Source organism: Thamnophis elegans, chromosome Z, assembly GCF_009769535.1.
Source record: "Thamnophis elegans isolate rThaEle1 chromosome Z, rThaEle1.pri, whole genome shotgun sequence".
NCBI lineage: Eukaryota > Metazoa > Chordata > Lepidosauria > Squamata > Colubridae > Thamnophis > Thamnophis elegans.
Window position 1 is genome coordinate 25,409,686 of NC_045558.1, and position 22,144 is coordinate 25,431,829.

Here is a 22,144-nt window from a genome sequence, read left to right on the forward strand (position 1 = left end):
AGATTTATCTAAGTGTTTAGTTGGCTGTCTTAATATTTTACTCTGGTATTTATTTCATAGAAACTGCTCAATTGGGAGCTGATTTAGTTCCATTTGCCATTTTAGATTAGTTTTTTTTATTTTAACCATTTATATGGTTTTCCACCTCACTACCATGACTCTGCTACTGCTATATCACATATCTGCATGCAAGGAAGTTTTTGGGGGTCAGGGAGAGAATAATTACCTACATTTCATTATTGTTTTCAAACACATGTTCCCTCACCTAGGTATATTAAAGTTGATGCACAAATCATGAATTTCAATGGCAGTTGACAAGAATTTTGGCTACATTATTTTTTCTCTAGAAAGATTTTTTCCCCATCCTTGAAATAAACACAACTTTCATGTTGTGTCTCTTGAAAAACATATCCTTTGTTTTAAATAAACAACTGCTTTAACAAATGCTTTCGCTTGACATATTTGGTTGTGTATACATTGAATGGTACCATCAGGAGTAATATGGACTAAAATGTTACAGCCTATTGATTATAAAAACATTATTTTATAAGAATAGATTTATTGTAGAAGATTATTACAGTAGAAAAATTCTTTAAATTATTCCCTTCCACTTTTCCTAAACTTTTCCTTCCTAGAGATTGATAGGTGACCAGGTTTAACGGATTTAGACTTCTTACAAAGAACCACATTGAAACTACAATTTGTACAGGAAAGTCCTCAACTTACAACAGTTCATCAAGTGATTGTTCAAAGTTACAACGGCACACAAAGTCCATTCAAAGTTACAGTGGCATCCAATGTTACAATGGTCATGATTTTCAAACTTATGACCATTGTAGCATACCCAGTAGTCACATTATCAAAATTCAGATGTTTGACAACTGGGTCATATTTATGGCAGTTGCAGTGTCCTGGGCTCATGTGATCAGTTTTTGTGACCTGACAAGCATAATCAATAGGGAATCCAGATTCATTTAACAACTATGTTACTAACTTAATAAATGCAATGATCATTTAACAAGAAAATTCATAAAATGAGCAAAACTCATTTAACAAATGTTTCACTTAGCAGCATACATTTTGAACTCCATTGTGGTCGAGGACTACCTGTACTCATGTACCCCACCCTGAGCATTTCTAATTTGCCAGAATTCTAGATGTTTCTCATCTACAACTGGAAAAAGATAACCATGTGAATTTCTTTTGAGTATCTACATTTAAATGGAGTGCATTTTCAGGGAAGTTTTTCACAAGCTGCTGAACTTCTGATTTGTTAAGAACTCCCACATAGTTCATACAGTGAAAGTGCTTCCTATTTCCTTATTTGTGGGGCTGGCCATAGGCTATGCCAGGGGTGTCACACTTAAAGCCTGCAGGTTGGATCTGGCCCCCAGGGTACTTAGATCTGGCCTGTGGGGCTGCCCTGCAAACAGCGATGTTTGCCAGCAAAAATGGAGCTTGAGAGGGCTGGCTGCGATGGCCTCCTACGACCCTTTGCTGGGTGAAAACAGAACTCAGGAGGGCCACGCTGTAGAGCGCTCGGGTCACTACAGGTGTCCCCGATAGATGTGATGTCGAGTTCCCCATGCCCACCCTGGCCATTCCTCCACACCCCAAAGTCAAACAATCCTGATGCAGCCCTCAATGAAATCCAGTTTGACACCCATGGGCTATGCCTAGGCTGTATGTCAAATTGGAATGATACATGCTTTAGAGATTTATATATGATATAAAACAAGAATTAGTCATTGAAACCTGCATATAACTTGCTGTAACACTCTAGATATAGTTTCACTAGTAGTCATAAATTTATAGCAATTTATGGTGTTTCTTGGAGTGGTTTCAATTAGGTGTTGAGTATTAGCATTTGAACTGAAAAAAACCATACTGCATTATATATCTGTATTAGTAGCAATGGCAGCAATAGTAATTAGCCATAGTTTTTAATACGAATTTTTAATATTTTGGAGTTGGTTGTTAGTTAACACTGCCATAGAAGGCATAGCAAGTCATAGAACATACATTTGCCAAAAGGCAAACTGATGAGTTTACCTTTAGGCTGTGCCAGAATGCTGTGCACCAAGAGAGTATACTTCAAAATCCTTTTAGTTTTTTAGGAACAATGCAGAAGGGATTTGCCATTACCTTTAAGATAATCACTAGCCTACAAATGATCACCCATCTAAATTCTTAGCTTTATTGTTTGGAAATTATAATATTCCTTTTCTACATTTTGTAAATTAAAATGCTCAGTACTAAAATTTGTGTTTATAGTTTAATTCTTCCAGGCCAATTAGCACACTTTTTTCAGCTTTACAATACAAATTAAAATACATATTTACTTATTTCTGAAAAGTATCTAAGTTGATATATCCATAATTTCAGTAATGGTCCTCTTCCTTCCCTCACTTGTACCTTGCAAAGCACACCTGGATTTTTTTAAAGATCTCTATTGTGACCCTTTTTTAGTAGTAATGAATCCACTCTGGATACTAGAGAATTGACAAGGTTTTATCAGCCAACAAACCTTAAAAGTAATAGTGTTTGATCAACACCATAATTATTAAACATTTTAAAGTACAGTTGCCATGATTTGAAGCTCACTCTTATTGACATGGTACATTACTAACAATTTATTATTTTGTATTAAATATTTCCATAGTAAGCAACTCTACGGTGATTCAAATATGCAAGATATCATATCCCCAGGTTATAACTTTATTAAAAAGATTATTTTGTCTCATTACAGGAAAGCTGGCTTTATGAATTTTGATACAACAACAAAATTATTCAGCACTGCAGTGATAGAAAGGGGAGAGTTTTGCATTAGAATTGACAAAATTTAATGTTTCAAGAAACACATGATTAGTTGCTATTATAGAAACAATATCCAGTGGTAAATACAGCTTTTTACACATGGGATAATTTTAATTATTTGAACTATATAACCAACACAAAAACACTACATCAAGAATCCAGTTTCTATATTTTTCACCAACTATGTTGAAATATTTATTTTAACAATGCTTTAGTGACAGATTTACAATATGGTAGTAATTATATTTTTAAAAAACCACAACAATTAATAGTTAAAAATTAAAATAAATTGCCAGCACACTTCCATAGAATGTTAGAATAGTGACCAGTATCCAGATAACTCAGTGGTACATTTTTGCTTAAAGATAGATTAATAAGCACCAGACCATATGCCCTAGCACATATATATTCTCAATATTTAGGCAAGTCAGCATTATTGTATCATAGTAAGATATGTGATACCTTAGGATTTGCAGAATTACAACTGTGATGTTTTACAGTTATTACTTAGCACCACTAAGCATCCAAAGGGCAGTAAAGCATATTTACAAGTGTTTCTAAATAGTTTGTAAAAAATATATCTTCAAAAATTTGAATATGTAAGGTCATAAGGCCTCTAAGGCTTTAAAAAAATACTTCTATGGCCATTTTTCTAATTTATAAAGACCAGAGGGATATTTTATTTTGAGTTTCATACTTGTAATTTAAATACGATTTACAAATCTATTCATTAAATTCCCACTGTGCCATCTTCATCTTGCCTGATTGTCAAAATGATGTAGGGAAGATGGTCCCATACTAGCCTGTTTGTCTTGATTTTGTAATGTTTCCCACTTAACATTATTAGAATCAAAGGGCCGGAAGGAACCTTGGAGGTCTTCTAGTCCATATTAATTTTTTGTTTTACTTTCAAATAGCTATGTTAGATTTCTTTTTGAATTTCAAATTAAGTTTTACAAAAGCTATGTTTCATTAGAACTGAAGATTAGAACCAATTGATTTATAACATTAAGATTGATACACTCAGTAAACCTGGTGAGGGACTCCCAAAAATTACTGAATTACTGTAAATACTATCAGATTTAAAAAGTCATTTTAAATCAGGTTTTACACATATGGAATTGCTGATGCCTTCTAAGTAGCACAAAAATAATTAGTAGCTATTATAAACACATATCCAAAATTCACTTTGCAACTAAGACAATATTTCAGATAAAATGTAAAAGTGAACCTGTTTTTCTTTTTAAGCAAAGTTATGAGGACAGAAATCCAATTGTAAAGCTCTGAAAGTTTTTCTATCCTTGGCATTTTTTTTTTTACTTAAGACTGATTTATTTTGAGGTCTAGTTGTAATGGACTGATTTCCCAGGTATTAATGGTCATTATTGAGTATTAGTTTCAATTGACCCTTACAAATTATGCTAACTTCAAAACTGCTATGCTTATATTAGGAATTATGGAAGATGAAATTACTTCTTTATGACCGCTTACAAATTATGCTAACTTCAGCATTGCTATGCTTATACTCACTAGGAATTATGGAAGTTGAAATTACTTATGACCGTTTTGATTGTTCAAGTAAAATGTGCCAAAATATCCTTTAAAACAGATATATCCAGATATCTCCTTAATTCATACTTATTTCCAGATAATCTGTTCTGTTGCTTTTCCTTTGATTAAAACCATTCTGTATTGTTGTGATAGTATTGCAAACACAAAACTATAGTTTGGAAGCTATTATTGAGACAATGTTCTTATTTTATCTACATATGTCCTTGCTTATACAAAGCTGAAACAAAGCTGAAGAGTGCTAGAATACTTATGTCAACCACGTTATACCAAGATATTAACTATTAAAAAAAAGGAAAAGGCATTAAATTTTCATGACCTAGAATTTTCTCTACAAAGAAAGAACAGTGGGTTGTATCCAGTGATATGAGAGTATAAAGCCTCTACTGCTTGTATAAAATCCAGCATTTGTTATAATTTTGTTGTTAAATGATGTTTATGGCAGTTATTTCAGATGCACTTGTGGTACATCATGCCATCATTAACAGATCAACTACTGTCCAGTTTTCTCTCTTGGCATTATACCTTGGATACAACCCATTCTGAGGAACCAACAATTATTGCCCTTTTATATCAATTGAAAGACAACAAATGAAAATATTGAAAGTAGCTATGCTCTTATCATAAACAAAAAACTTGAAATACATCAGTAACAGAAGTAATTGGAAGAAACATCCCTCCTAGCATTTTATCTGGACAGTAGCTTGGAACTCAAAATCCATTTGCCAACTTTCATTGTCTTGGATTTACTCACACTTTTGCTGATTGGCATCCATCACTTTTTTTACATACCAAGACAATTCAAGCTTGTAAGCAGAGAAATCCTGCACTAGACCATAAAAATAAACGCCAGTTTATTAAAATTATATTTCATTTTACATTAAAATTATTAAGTGTCAGGGTATTAACAAATGTTAGCCATGATCAAATAATGGTCAATGACAATGTCTAAAAATTAACTACAGAGGATGATTATTTTCTCGGTGAACAATCTACAATCACCTCAGTTCTCACATTACATTCAGTTCTGTCCATAAAGGAAAAGGGAAGGGAAAAAACCCATTTCCTTTGTCTTAGTAATTTAAATGGAAGACAGCAACAATGTCATTTTCTAACAACACATGGACTAACATCAAGCCAAAGATCCAAAAAGGCACATGTTAAGCTTCTAAAAATTAGCAAGAATTAAAAGTGATGGGGAAGATGATCTCTACTATAGCTTTCCTTTAATTTGTGACGAGAGCTTTTTGACTTTGATTGGAAGGGTAGCGCAGAGCGTTGATTCAAAGTCAATGAAACAAAAGAAAAAGACTTATAATGGTAATTAAACCACCAGTCCTCATTTCAGCAGTCATCCTTCATGTTTCTGCCTCACGCTATATATTTGCAAAATTAAACATTTATATATATTCTTTTATAATCTTTTAGACATTCTCTTATGGGTGAATTTCTTTTATGCGTTTTTTGTTCCCATTTAGTACAAATCAAAATACTTACCAAAACCTTATGCCACTTTCTAGAGACCGTTATGACTGCAAAGCCAGTTTTGTATAAATATAACTGGCAAAGTCGTATAAATATAATGCCTTTAAAGTTTTACATAATTTACAGTTGAAAACTTTAGAATAGAACCTTTTTTCCTTGTAGAACTGACATTCTCAAAAAAGTGTAATTTCCTACAGTAAGTCCAGTTACACAGCAGAAGGCCATATATGGCACTTCACATACAGAAGGAATTATGCGAAAGAGGTAGAAGATTCAGAAAAACAAATGACATTCCTATCCAAATACTGTCAAATATTAAATGATACTATATGCCTAAGAATGCTTTTAATGTTAAGATTTTGCAAGAACCATTAGGCAGACCCCTTAGATCCTATCCATGCAATATTGCCAATATTGTCCTTCTGTTATGGCATGATAAGGCAATTATTTTCCCCAAATCTCTTCCATTAGAGAATATTAAAGCAGAATACACAGTGCTAAATAATGTTCAGATCCGACATACATATGTTATTAATTCTACTATCCCAAAGTTTCATATCTAAATCTTATGAGCAGCTGGTGAAAAGAACTCTATACCAAAGACATACAGACAGTGGTAATTATTTTAACTCATCATAATTTGGATATGAAATTAGCAAGAAAGCATTGAAATTTTGGATATTCAATCTTTTTCACCTTTGACTATTTTTCTCTTTTTGTATTGTATGCCTCATATCATCTGAAACTCCCACAGGCATGATAACTCTTCTATGAAAAACTGACAACTTCCCACAATGCTTGGTTCCTAGAAGCTTCACAAAAATGTTGCATTCTGATGACTCCTATTGTGCACTAGTCTCCCTTATCCAGTCACTCCAGCAGAAAAGCATATCATTATACAACTGCACACAGATGAAAGGTCCCTGGTCATTCAGTCAAGCATTTGAACATTTCTTATTTGGCCAAAACATGTACAAGCTTACACAGTATTATATCATTACTTGGTTAAAAAGTGAAACTGATCTGGGTGGTTAAGATGAGTAGATTTGAAAAAGTAGGTATTTAATATGTAACAGTAGATACAACGTTTTGACCAACTTCACATTAATGGCTGATGCTCCAAACAGATAAAAATGGGTTCCATTTGGATCCAGATTTATTCAATTGATTTTAATGGGAAGAGGGGGGAAAATGTGTTCTCAAAATTTTAGACACATGCTAGATCCTTTGTTCCAGTTCTTTTTAGAACATGATGCAAAGTTTAATTCTGAATGGCATTTTGATGAATGAGATAAAAGGCCTTGGTAATTTTTATAGGAAATCAGTTTTTTGGGGGAGGGGTTAAAAACAAAGCACTATAATTGCCAACTTTTCCTCCTGCAGTGCTGTTTCTTTAATGCCAGATATCATACATACCTTATATCCAACTAGGCTATTGGTCCATCTATCTTACTATTATCAAACAGAGGCTATTAGTGCTTTCCTGGTTTTTCAACAAATTATTTTGTTTCTATTGGTAGATGAAATTGAACCTGAGACCTTTGCATGCAGCTAAGCTATATTCATGAACCTGCCATGAAATATCTAACTTGACTCTTAAGTTTTATAGCACGCTCTTCAGGCAAAAACCTAACTACAGTGCTCATATTTCACAACTGTCTACAAATATCTTTTTTTTTACTGAGAATGTAATTGTAACAGATTAAAAAAAACAGTTTTCTTGTTGAAGCTGTTGTCAAAATATTTTGTCTCTTTAGAACCCAGCTGTGGAAAAAACATCTTATTCCTGCATGCTAACTCTACTACAGTAAAATGAGTAACCCCTTACACATGGATAGTGGCAAACAGAGGTTCATGCACACAGCATAAATGATTATGTACCAAATTCTGAATCACTCTCTTTTAGATATTTGGGGACATGTTAGACCAGGAAAAAACACTATTGGGATTTCAAAAGCAGTATCTGAATGTCTATATAATATCTGACATCATGCACAGTATCTTAGCATGTTCAGTTCTGTCTATACCAGGTTAATATCTTTATTTGTAATTCACAAAACTTGAATCAGCTGTAGAAAATCAGTGTCTTCCTTCAACGGGAGAACTTGCTTATCCTGTGAGTATCTGTATCTTTGCTCCATCAAGTTGTCTGCTGAGCAGATGAATGTTCAGTGATTCAGTGATGCTGAATTTATATAAAATTTGAAGTAAATAGTTCTGGTGACAGCTCAGGTGAAAGCTAAATACTTAAATGGATGTCTCCCATAGCTGTAAAAGAAAAAGAAGAAAAAAGAATGCCTAATTGTAGGACACTAGTTTCTATTTGTTCTTTATGCAATAGGAAAGCCTGCACCAGTTTGAAAGCTTTCAGTATAGTGGAATTGCGACCCCTGTCACTTCCCAGACAGATGGAAATGCACCACCAAAAACAGTTTCTACAGAAAAGGAATTTAGTTTTGCTTTCTTGTTTGACAATACCCCCAAATATGCCTGTAAAAGTATGTTGCCAATGGTGGGGAACAGCGACGTGCAGTCACTAGAAGCAAGGGAGGCGGAGCCTCACCAGTCTCCTCAGGAAAAAGAAAGAAATTTAATTTTTTTTTTTAAATAATTAAAGCCAAGATAGTTGCTACCAGATTCCAGCTCACAGTGGCTTGGTGTCTGCTTAGTGTTAACCAAAGCAGGAGGCGAGAGAACTCGGGGCCTCTTTTCCATAAGGAATTTTTCGCCTTCTAAAAGTTAATAAAGAGTTAAAAGGCAAAGAAGTTCAGATGGAAAAGAGGCACTAATTCTCCCGCCTCCTATTAGATCTCATCGATTAGGCCTCCTCCGAGTTCCATCTGCCAGTCAATGCCGACTGGCAACTACGCGGAGGAGAGCCTTCTCGGTGGTAGCTCCGACCCTATGGAACGACCTCCCCATGGAGATTCGTACCCTCACCACCCTCCAGACCTTCCGCACAGCCCTCAGAATCTGGCTATCCCGTCAGGCCTGGGGCTAAGACTGTAACCCGCCCGAATGGTATGAATGTTGTGTTTTTTAATTATGTATTGTCTTATATGTTTAAAAGTTTGTCTCCCCCTCCCTCTTGGATTGTGAGCCGCCCTGAGTCCCCCCAGGGAAAAGGGTGGCATATAAATAAACTTCTATCTATCTATCTATCTATCTATCTATCTATCTATCTATCAATCTATCTATCTATCTCCTGATTTGGAAGCAGCCAATCGTGTCTTCTTGAGCACGCTTACATTGGGCGGGGCATGCTTCAGAGGAGAGAGGAGTGGGCGAGGAGGAGGCTGCCTCTTTGCTGCAATAGCAATAGCAGTTAGACTTATATACCGCTTCATAGGGCTTTCAGCCCTCTCTAAGCGGTTTACAGAGAGTCAGCATATTGCCCCCACAGTCTGGGTCCTCATTTCACCCACCTCGGAAGGATGGAAGGCTGAGTCAACCTTGAGCCGGTGAGATTTGAACCGCTGAACTACAGATAACAGTCAGCTGAAGTGGCCTGCAATACTGCACCCTAACCACTGCGCCACCTGGGCACTTGGCGGCTCCCGTGATGCAAAGTGCCCCACCATTCCCGATGCTGCCGCCCGCTGCCCCGGCCTGCTTCTCCAGGCTCCGCTGCTGGAAGTCCCGGATCGCCTCTGGGGGAAGGCTGGGTGAGAAGCGGAGCGAAGCTTCTCTGCGGCCTCCTGGCGCTGGCCAGAGGCTCTTGCAGGAGCACGTGTCAGCGGCCGGCAGCCTGGAGCGGCCCCGGCTGTGAGACAAGGGAGCACTTAAAGCAGCCGCTGCCGCCGCTGCCACCACCCCTCCTTCGCCTGGCGGGGCGGTGGCGGCAGCGTTTTTCACTCAGCCTTCCCCCAGAGGCGATCCAGGACTTCCAGTGGCGGAGCTTGGAGAAGCAGAGGACGCAGGCCGGGACAGCGGGGGGGCAGCGGGGCACTTTGTATCGCGGGAGCCACCAAGCGCCTTTGCTGCAGACCCGGGCGCTTGGTTGCTCCCGTGATGCAAATTCCCCCCCCCCCACCGAGGCCGACCGCTGCCCTGCTGAGCCTCACCAGGTATCAACCTCACTGCACGTCACTGGTGGGGAACACTAAGTAATGCAGTGGGTCAGAATCATCTCTTTTTGATCAACCACTCTCTGCATCAATAAAAACAAGGTGATCCTATTTTTAGTAGGAATGATTAAGTGTCTGATGTTCTAACTTTTTTCTAAAGGAGTGCAGTCAGTGGTGGGATTCAGCCAGTTCGCACCTATTCGGGAGAATCGGTTGTTGTTTTTTCCTACTTTGCAGGGCTAATCCTATAAGGAAGGCACGAATGAAACATTCTGGTGCTGTGATGTTCTAGCCTAATATTTATTACCCTTACAGAAACTGCCTCTCCAGTTAAGGCGAAGCGCCCATCGACGTGAATGATGTTGAGTTGGTCATGCCCACCCAGTCACATGACCACCGAGCCCCACCTACCCAGCTGGTCATTAGGGCAGAGAACCGGTTGTTAAATTATTTGAATCCTACCACTGAGTGCAGTGACTGTGGGTCTCTGCTTGCCCATTCCTGCTTTTCTATTTTTAAAATACTCAGCTGATCCAGGTTTCAATTTCAGCCCAATCACGGACTAAATATCTCTTACCTGTGCCCAGATAGCCAAAGAAGAAGAAGAAAAAAAAACCAAAGAAGAAGTCAAGCATACCCTGGCACTAGCTCTGTGGGCCTTCTTCTCCTCATCAGGCAGTGGAGGCATGGGATATGGATACTTTCTGCTGGAAGCAATGGAGCCAGTAGATGATGATGGGGACTTTGCAGGGGAAAGAGTCCTGGAGGATAGAGACAGAAAAGAGGCACAAAATGTCATGGGACAACCGAAACTGCAACTGTCTGAAAGCTTTGCTAAGAATCTCAGTTAAATCATTTCATTCTACAAGGAGAACTAAAGGTGTCTAAGCCTTCATTTGGGGAAGCAGTTTCCAAGCACTGTCTCTAACACATTTCTTGAGGACATTTGGTTCATATTAGCCCGAACTCTGGAAAAGTGGACCATGCCCTTTCTCAGCTATGAAGCAACACAAAGCTGATGTAATTTCTTACCATTTTTGCAATCAAATGATAAGGAGAAATTTTTATGCTGTCATGATTTACAGAAATGAAAGCAAAACAAGCCAATGTTAGTTTGTATTGTTGTTAAGAAGTGCAACTATAAATGATTTTGCCTCACACTTTGACTTACATCGGGTGGCTTCAAGTAAGTATTTTTTCACTCGGCTAAAGAAAATAATACTTGTCTAACTTATGGGACAATCAATATGGATTTTCTGAAGCCATGTATATATACATACAGTATATGGTCTATCTTCTAAGCAGCCTTTGGCAACCTGATACTGGAGTTCCCACATTGGCCATGATCGTGGCCAGTGTCTTGTGATTATGACCACTGTGATTATGGCCACTGTTTCCACTAGGAGACACCAGATTGGGGAAACATGTTTTGAAACCCTAGTAAAAGTTATTATTCCATGCAATAAAATGGTTGCTTTTAGATGTTTTGGAGTTGCTTGAGAAAATACAAATAAAAACGTGACCCGTCAAAACCGCGTTCCACAAAAGCGCGGTCGACGAAAGCGCGTATGTGACGTCATCACAGCGCGACGAAAAAGATCGAAAAATTGAAATAAAAATTAAATTACAGCAAGCCGATTCACATAAAGGTAAGGGTTAGGTTTAGGGTTAGGGTTAGGTTTAGGGTTAGGGTTAGGTTAAGGGTTAGGGTTAGGGTTAGAGTGTTAGCGTTACGTTTAGCGTTAGGTTAAGGGTTAGTGTTAGGTTTTTCGTTAGGTTAAGTGTTAGGTTTAGGGTTAGGTTTAGGGTTAGGTTAAGGGTTAGGTTTAGGGTTAGGTTTACGGGGGTTAGGGTAAGGTTTTCGCTTTATTTTTACATTTTTCGATCTTTTTCGTCGCGCTGTGATGGCGTCACATACGCGCTTTCGTCGACCGCGCTTTTGTCTACCGCGGTTTTGTGGTGGAACCAATAAAAGTACTGAACAGATCATTGATATTAGGGATAGGCAACCTTCTAGTGGCTTAGTGCCTCATTCAACATTTGAGAGGGTGTTAACAGATCTAAAAAAGGTGGAGCCACATTATGAATAGGGCAAAACAAACTTATTTGTTTTAGCACTTCTACAGCAATATTTTGTTTCCCATTTCAAAAGGACAGGAAGCAATGCACTTGGCTTGCATCAGCCATGGTCAAGGGATTTCAAAAGCTGCAAAGAGAAGACTTAGGTATTTAGGCTGCAGGTTTTCCACTTATGATCTACACCAATCCAATTTATACTGATAACATTGTGTACAGGTAGTCCTTGTTTTACAACCATAATGCAGCTTGCCCATTATGGTCGTAAGTTATAACAATCATAAAATGGGTCATAGTCTGATTGACCTGATTTTAATTTTTTGCAGTATTTGTTAAGTGAACCCGTTGATCGCAATGGGCATGGTTCCCCCCACAAAAAAAGAAGCACTGAGTTTTCAACAAAACCATTGTAAAACACAGTCATGTGACTGCAGAATGCTGCCAACAGCTGTAAATATGGCTGTGCTGCAAAATACCCAAAGTGCAGTCATGTAGCTGGGAGGGCAAGGGGTGAGTGTAAGAACTTTGGGTTTTAAGTCCCCTTTTTCAGGTAGATCTTAACTTTGAGCAGTCACTAAGTGACTGCTCCTAAGTCAAAGACTACCTGTACCTACATCAATGTACCTCAAGACTTTTTAAACTAGGCAATTTCCATATATTTTGGATTATAACTCCCAGTTGATAAATCCCTGTTAGCTGAGAATCATGATACACTCCAATGCATTAGGACAGTTCCTGGTTAGGAACAAGTGAGAGATAATTAACTAGCCCAGTTCTTAAGCACCATGTTTTAAAAGTCCAGCTCTCATTTCACATTTCCAAACTCTATATGCACAGAGTTGCAGCTCAAGTTTAGAATCAACAGAGAAGATCCATTTATCATCATGTATACAAAACAAAAACATAGACAGAGGCATGCAGTTTAAAAGTTAGAATGGTGCTCAATCAATACACATGCAAGCATAATTTAATATACTGTGGTTCCAGCCAACCATGGTATCTGAGGGCATGAGGGTGGGACGGAGGAGAGAGTAGACAAATGTACTGAGTTATCAGCATTTCTGAACAAGGTGGGTCGGATAAGCAGTAGCAAGTCAACATTTGCGTCACATGTAAGGCATTCTGTTTTTTTCCAAGTCAATAAAAAGCTTTTCACTTTTACTCATAAGGCCAGGAGTGATTGATCTCAGAATCAAAGGAACCAGATCTCTGGGCAAATATTATTTCTGCACCAGTCCTTAACTACACTAAAACAAGTATGGGATCATACTTTTGAATTCCAGGTCTAAAAGATCCTACTTTTATTTACTGGGTGCAATAATTTATAAAAGAACTCTGTTTTATGACATGGGGATTCTTCCTCGGAGAGAGTCCACATGATCAAATATCACCAAAGCTAGCTATCATGACCCTATGAAACTTCTAGGTATAAACAGTTGCTCTGACATTAGACCAACTTTACAAGCAGCTGTATTTCATAGGTGCCGTGTTGCTGTTCTGACGTTAGTAGAAATGCAGTTGTTTGTAAAGATGTCAGAGCAGGAACAGGAGCTTTCACATCAGTAATACTGGAAGGGAATCCTAGGAAATCCTGCATTTTTATTATATGTAAGAAAATTTAAACCTGTATTGTAGTTCTCCTATAATTCTCAGCCATTCTCAAATTAATGCCCATCCAATGTGTGAGAGCTACGAATTTCCAGCCCACATTATATCTAGAATTGCAACCCTTCCACGTGAGGAAGCAGTCAGGTTGAAAAAAACTATAGTAAGCTCATAAATACAACTATTAAGTTACAGTACTGTTTTGGTACTTGTGGTATAATTTCATGGCTGTTGATACTTTTTTTCTTTTGAAATAAAACAAAATTATTACCATGGGGAAAAAAACAGAAACTCAGCTGATCTCGTGCCACTTGGATGAAGTATCAAATGCATTCTATCTAATTCTTCCTCAAATACAAAACATCTGACAAGCAGGTGAACCTCAGATAGGACTTTTGTTTTATTATTAATTCATATAGTTGTGCTATTCATTTGTTGGGATCTCTTGCAAGCATCTCAGAACCTATTTAGGCATAGATCTCTCTACCAACTCAAAAAAACCATCTTCAATGGTTGCTTCAACAGAGAAACAATAAAAGAAGAAGTTGATGACTATTTCACTGTGGACCATTTATTTTTCATGAAGGTAAACAAAACACTTCTGTAAACATGCAATTAGTTTACTTCGAAGATCAGCAATATGATGCCTCTAGGTAGACTTGAATTTGCAACTAAGCCTGCTAAAGTGATTAAAACAAGGGACCATGAGAGCTACAGTTCAAAATAACAACATAAAAGCATAAAACTAACTATCCCTGATTTAAGCACTATGAATCCTGCAATCATGTAACTGCTTTCCTTTGGAACTACTTTTACATATTTATACAATTATATTAAAATATCTATTGTTCTGGAGCACTGACTTAATATTGACTAACATTAACTGAATGGAAGGAAAAAGGCATTGTTTAAGGTATAGCAAGATTTATTGCGGATGCTAAATTCTCTAGTTTGGTTATGCTTCATTAGAGTTAGATTAGATGAGAGAAATCAGCATAACTCAGAGAGAAAGGTTAATAAGTAAAGAGCTCAATTAATAAATTTGCTCACAGACATAGTTCATCAACCCAGTCTAGTTCCTCCCTAAACAATTACCCTTCAAATGCTTTGAATTTCCAGAACTGCTCTAAGATCTGAAGTTTAGCACTTCTGAAAAACATTGTATTGGTCTTATCCACTACTGCATCATATATGCACACACAAAGCATCTTGCAAAAAATGACATTATACTTGAAATAATGCCATTTCCTAAACAAATTGCTCTGGAGGTAATTTTAGGCCGCTACAGAGGTCACAACTGATTATTCCAGTTGGAAATATGCTAAGATTTCCAATAACCTACTACGTTTAAACTTACTTGTTCAACAATTCATCCCCAGTTCTTGTTCCTATAAGAACATACAGTATATCAACCTTCCAGCTGTGTAGCAATCTCTCTACTGAACTCATTGATTTCCTGGATATGCTTCTGGCCTTGGGGGCTTTAATCTGCCTATTCTTGGTGTAGGGTTAGAGGTATCTTGTGAATTCATGGTCACAATGACAACTTTGTCATCTCCCAAGGCATTCAATGTCCATAAAGTTGTATAACAGTTGTACGCCTGACTGATTCTTCTATCCATCTGATATAATCTGGATTTGGGTGAATGACTTTGTTTCTCTGTCTCATGGTCAACCATCATTCTTTAGATAACCTATGGGTTGCATATACTCCACTCCAATGGAGGAGCTGGATCTATTAAATCAATTCACCCTAGATTATTAACAAACCCATTTGGATTGTCCCATAGGACCTTTTTCATGATCTGACCAAAGCCTTAGTAGCTGGTTAGAATGAGATGACAGCCTGACTCTGGATTAGATCAGACCCAGAACTTTCCCTGATTTATGGAGGGACGAAGGGATATAAAGTGGAAAAGAAGATACCTACAGCAAATGATAAGGAGTAAATCTGATCAAACATGAGTGATAGCTACTATGGGAGGCTTATCTTGTGGCAGTAAGGCAGTAAAAATCTTGTGTATTTTTACATCCTTATTGCACCCATGCAGCCAAGGTCCAAAGATCTTGTTTTGGATGAATACAGTCCTTCTGGGAGGGAGTGGCTCTGGTTTCACTTGCAAAACCATTGTGAACAATATGCCAGACATTTGACAGATAAAATTGATCAGATCCATTCGAAGTTAGATTCTGATCTTGAAGCAAATCTTATGGAGGTGATGGGCTCATCTCTGTTATCTGTAGGGATTTTGGTTTTATTGGGCCTGGGGATTTGGAAAGGTTTCTTGTGACTGTCGGCACTAAATTAGATCCATGTCCCTCCAGGATGATCAAGGCTTGGGAGGGAGTCAAGTGGGTGCAGCAGTGGTTAATTTTTCTTGAAGTGACAAGGGGGATTCACCATCTTTTCCTTAAAGGGCCATTGTTGGAACTGGTCATTTGGGAGAATTTTCATCCAGTTTTCCAATATTTTCCCTTTTAGGGAAGATAGTGATTGTCCCTTGTCAATTTCAAGGGATGTTGGTTATCTAGACCTCTTTCACTCAGAGGCTTACTTTTGGCACCAAGGTTAAATTAATCACACTCTTTAATTATCTCTGGCGGGACGAGTGTGAGGATGGTGCATTCATCCTCTTCCTGATTTCTTTGGGGCTTTCAATGATCATGCGCACGCTGCCCAGCTGATTTTCGGTTGGCCCACCCACACTGCTCTTCCCTTCCCGGGAGTCTCTACACGATAGCAAATAAGTACAAGGCTTGCACGGGAGCTCTGGGAGGACATTTTCAGCCTCTGTGGAGGTGGGAGAGGCCATTTTCACCCTCCCCAGACAGCAGGGGTGGTCACCTGCACATGTGCAGGGGACACAGCACAGGGGGGCATTAAATTATTGGTGTGGGCATGCATGCGCACACGATAGCACGCACGGACATTCTTTCGGCACCCAAGGGAAAAAAGGTTCACCATCACTGGCCTAGTGGATATGGGGACCTACCCAAAAATTCAATTCATCCCAAGTGGGTGACTTTGGGTTTTAGGAGTACCCGGTCCTAAGATCCCATGAGGATCTTCCATCTTTGCTTTTGGATGAGGCAGCACTGTCTCAGATAGAACTAATGCACAGTCTGGGAGTACCTTTGGACTCATGGCTCTTGCTGAAAGAGCAAGGGGCAGTGGTGCCAAAGGCGGATTTTTAAAAATTTGTGTTGAGCATCATTGGTCATTATTCATAGACTAGGGGGTTTACTCACAGACTTTTATGTTCTTGCAACAGCCTATTTGGACTATTGTAGTATTCTCTATATTGGGCTGCCCTTGAAAGGCATTTGGATGCATTTGGAGCATTCAGTTGATGTGGAATGAGGTGGCACAGGGTGTTAATGATGGCATGTGACACCATTGCTGTGTTAGCTGCATTGGCTACCAGTTCCTCTGCAGGTGCAATTCAAGGTGCCGACAGTCACTTTTTAAAGCTATAATAGCTTATTTATAGAGCCATCTCTTCCTGATTGTTTCTACCTGTCCAATCCAACAGGAAAAAATGTGATGTGGGTACTATTGGCCAAGAAATGTTGGCTGGGCCCCCTGGATGTATTTTTTTGGCTGTGCTGAAAGCCACATATATTATAGCATCACAGGTGGGTTGCACCCAGTTTGGCCCAGATCAGACGAACAAATAGTGGTGATGGTGGGAGGTTCTTCTGCATGCGCAGAACCATTGCGCGCAAGCATGCGTGAACCAGTAGCCCCTGGATTTGAAACCCACCTCTGTAAAGCATGTATGAGAGATGGGAGGCAGTATTAATCAAATAAATAAATACTGAAAATAAGTATGTAATCAGTATATAATCTGAATCTTATTTTATACTGCATAATCCTCTGTTACCCAGAACAGCTAAATAGGTAGCATTATTGTTCTCTTTCTATCACACTTATTAGATAACTTTATATATTCTATCATAGGCTTTTTTCATTTTGGTCTGGAATCAATCAAACTGCAGCTCAGTCCCAAACAAAAAAATATACTAATCTCACCTTCTTTAGTTTCATATAAAAATATATAAAAGAACATAATCTATTCCATATTTTTTTAATGAACCCCTTATAGATACTTATCCTTCCTGGCCTCAAGGGGGAGCTCTTATCTCTTGAGGACTAGGACAAGATGATGGTAATTGTGCTGCTAGAGACTGTAGAAGAGAAATCTGCATCTCTGGTTTCTAGCTTCAAACATTTGCATGAGCAAATTCTAAATAGTAAAGTCCACAGTGTTTCCATGTTTTCAAAATGTAGGAATACTTAAAACAATTGTCTTCCGTTATATTCAGAAAAGTCACTTTTCCTGCATTGGGAAATCTGCATTTGGTTAAATCCAAAATTAACGGACTTAGGACAGTTCACAATATGGAACTTCATCCTATCAAACTGTTTTCCTAATTTATTGGAGAAAAGAAAAGACTCTATTCTTACAAACTAATGTCTAGGGCTCAGAACCTCAGCCTTTTTTTAAAAATCTTGAAATCTACTGATTAAGAGTGAACTAATGGCAAACCCTAACTTTTCTACTATATTTTCTACTAATCTTTCTTAGGTCATAACATCTGTTTTTAAATGCATTCATTTTCATGTTCTGGAATTTTATTTCTTTGAGGATTATCAATCTTTCTCATTTCATAGATGTTTGATTTCAGTAACGTTTATGCATATATCCCAGTCATAAAACCAAGATGTGTTTCATGTTAAGCTATTACCTAAAAGAAGAAATAAAAACAAGATAGATTAAAGCAACAACTAAAAACTTATTATGTCATCTATTCTGTGTGAAACTATAAAAAAGCCATCAGATGTCAGACAAATAAAAAAGTTTTGAATATTAATTCCTCATAACGCTATAGACAGATGAAGTTTAAGGAAATTGTCTCTTTTATGCATCATGACAATTATCTCTGTTACCAATGTGAGAAGGAAAATGTATTGTGTGTTATGTAATATTTTGCATGAATATGGGGTTTATTTAGATGTATTTCCTTTTACTCGGGACCTCAAGGCATAATAATTGATTGCAGAATGCAACAAGAACAGTATATGAAGGAATAAAACATGCACAATAATAAAGGTATATTCAGCAAATGGTTCAATATTGAACAGGAAATAAAGCAAGAATGTATGATGTCCCCAAGATGTTTATAATATTTATGGATAAATGTATAAAGGACTGCTTGTGACAACATTAGATGTATATCGGTTAGGAACACTTTTGTGAATGCACTTTTGTACGCAGATGTTGGACAAGACTCTTGATGATTTGCAGTTAATGTTAACTTGTATGATGAAAAAGATTAAAAATAAATGTATCAGAGATCAAAGTAAACATATTTCACAGGGATGAATACTTTCACATTCTATGTAAAACATATATGGTGAATAGATGAATTGGTGCACCTAGATAGAACATTTACTGAAGATGAGAAAAGGAATGGTTAGTTTTTAAATGTGCAAATGCTAGTATAAAAGTAATTAATAATATGGGTTCTGTTGTGAGAAAACAAAGCCTGTCAAAATAAAATATAGGCAGAAAAATAAGCTACTTCCCCTTTTTGTTACATGAAAGTTAAAGTTAGAGCTATTAGGACAGCATAAACTTCTCAGGCCTTCCAAAGCATTGCAAGAATGGTGCACTATTTGGAGAACGGCAGACTCAGCTTTTTCTCAATGTTTTGGAAGACCTCAAAAGGCTTTCAAAACCATTGCAGGAACAGCAGTAGTAGTCTTGAGGACTGGTTTGGCTAGCAGCTGCCTCACTTAGGGCATGCCTCAGCAGCCGTGGGAGGAAGATGGGAAAGTTAGCTGGTGGCACAGGACCTGCAGAGCTGGGGACTTGTATTATGACACTGGGGTGGCTGGCTGCAACCCAGGACTTGAAATAAAGGTCTGGGACAATGGTAGGCGATTACATCTGTTGAAGACCAGACCTCTATTTCAGCCTTAGTGTGGCTGCTACCAAGGGGTACCACTGTGCAGAACAGCCTAAAGGGTAGAGATGGGGGGGGGGGGTGTTAAGTGGATAGAGGAAGTTGGTGCACTTTACAGTTGTTAAGTGGACAGCCAAGTGGCCAAATTTTGATCACATTACTGTGAGACCATTACAGTAGGCATAATTTTCAGGTGTTAAATACCATTTGTTCAGTGCTAGTTGTAATTTGAAGTTGTTTAGAACAAATGGTTGTTAAGAAAGGACTACCTGTATTTCAATTTAAGCATTAAGATAAAATTCTGCTCACAGTTGCAATTTAGAACATTTTTCTTTTCTACAAGATAATGTTCTAAATATGTCTTCTCAAACATTGGGTTTGTTTATTGCAAGTGGAATTGACCCCTAAATGTAAGGGCATATAATTGCACCGTAAGCACATTGTAGGTAAAGTTATTGGCTCCAATGCACTCATTTTAAACTACCAATACTACTTGATTAGTTGAAGATTCTGATCATGCCCTTAAAATATTATTTGGCATTAAATAAAGAGGAAGCTGCTGAAAGCTAAAGATGGTGATGGGAATGCAAGCACCGTGAGCATCATTTTCAAAAGGTTTCATTAAGGCATACAGAAAAGAATTGTAATTGCACAATGAAGCCCCCATAAGGCAGCAATGAACAAAGAGCCCTTGACACCTTAAAAGAAATTACTTGTATTGGAACATACAAGAGAAGGGCCACATAATATCTGGTGTATGCTTAAGCCGTTCTTAAAGAGTAGAGAGAATGAATTCACAAAATACCTAAAGTAGGGTCCTTCAGTGTTTTTATTCACATCTTCTACCCACTTAGCTACATTATATTCTCTTTTGAACCATGGGTTTAAATACCTGCAAAAAGCAATGGAAGGAACAAAGAAAGCAGAAGAAGAATAGAGAAATATCTGAGAACACACAGCACAAGCTCAGAAAGGATGCCTTTATCCCTCAGTAATGAAGGACTATAACTCAGTGCAAATGCTAAACAAAGAGACCCATAGAATATACGCATTTAGAAATTAACTTAAGTTTACATGTTCTATTTACTTGCCATGAATCTGTCCTTGTGTAAAAGCCATGACAACACAAGGACTATCCACTTTTTAAAGTTGAAAGAAGAACTCATAATAAGCCGATTTTAATGTTACTTAGTGCTCTGAGAGAGTGGAGAAAAATGAATCACAAGTAGCCAGAATAGGAAGCAGTGCATCACAACAGCATAACATGAAAATTCTATAAATCCTTCCAAGGTGAATATTATTGGTAGCTCTATAGGCATTTTCCTAAACAGGCTAATCATGTTACTTCAAAGCCATAAATTTAACCTCTATGAGTATAACAAATGATTATTAATTTGGTGTCATAGAAAAGTAGTATAAGTACCTGGATATTTACAAATCAGATTCAGGAAGAAGCCTTGATCTTGTTTTGTTGACAGTACGTGTGGGTATGTGTATGCATGTGTATATGCGTTTGTGTGTGTGTGTTTTTCCTTATATTATTTCTAGGAATAAAATTATTGTAGGAAGCAAGAGGAAATCTTATTGATTTGCCAAATATGGATCCTTTGACTGATCCAATCTTATAATTCCTCCTTAAGCATCATTTTTCCTGGATTATATGACAGCTGTTCTCGAACAATAATCTACATAACTAGACATTCCAAATATTTTATTTTTTCTATGTCACTGAAGAAAAATCTATGGAAAAGTTTAAGAAAATAGGTGATTTCCATCTGGTAAACTGCTATATGTACTAATTGTTGCTAGACATTTAATTAATACATCATAAATATGGAGCCTATATTTTAGACTACTAAGTAAGGGCATATATCTTAGTATCCCAAAAAGATACTAAATAACAATACAATAATTTAGACAGACTACAATCCTATGTTCACTGATTTATCAAATGAATCCTTCTGAAATCAATAGGATTATTCATTTGGAATAGTCTTCTGTTGTATACAAGTTACCCCTGCATAAGAGGTAAGCATGGACTCTGCTGTAGAGGCGTGAAAAAGCTAGGCAATTTGTGCATTTTTCTGTGCTAAATTATGAAATCCTCCTGTACAATTAGTTGCATGTAGACAAAATAGGCTGCTGATCACTATCATATGCAACATGTTAGAAAGTTAAAACATCCACTTAGGACCTAACTGCTTTTTCAATGTGCAATGTAACTAATTGTACAGGAGCATTTCATAATTTAGCACAGAAAAAGGCAATTTAATGTTATTTAAGTACCTTGGATTAGAAATTTCATGGTTTCTTGCTTTTTACGGTGATACCTGGAACTCATGTGAGTTGAAATTTAAAATTAACAGGGACAAGGTGCTTATCTCAACCCAGATTCATATCAGTATCACCATTCTCCTATCCCTTTAGATGGCCATATTTTAAAACCCTTGGTAAAAGTCACCTTATTGGGGAGACAGGAGGCATAAAAATTTAATTAATAAATAAATAATAAAAAATAAACTTGCCACCGCCTTTGTTGAGTTTAGTTTAGTAGA

General features: G+C 37.5%; 1 protein-coding gene across 5 annotated transcripts in view; it reads right to left on the minus strand.

Annotated features, from left to right (window-relative positions):
* Window positions 1-1,454: 1,454 nt before the first annotated feature.
* ADAM22 (ADAM metallopeptidase domain 22) overlaps window positions 1,455-22,144 on the minus strand; it is a 169,483-nt gene continuing 148,793 nt past the window's right edge. For 3 of the 5 annotated variants that reach the window (XM_032238212.1, XM_032238210.1, XM_032238209.1), the window contains 2 exons: window positions 10,576-10,699; window positions 1,455-8,139 (listed from right to left, as the gene is read on the minus strand). In XM_032238212.1, coding sequence (XP_032094103.1) covers window positions 8,119-8,139; window positions 10,576-10,699 — 145 coding nt within the window. In that variant the 3' untranslated portion in view covers window positions 1,455-8,118. Of the gene's footprint in view, window positions 8,140-10,575; window positions 10,700-20,394; window positions 20,482-22,144 lie in introns of all 5 variants that reach the window. The other 2 variants (XM_032238211.1, XM_032238207.1) reach the window with 1 other exon arrangement.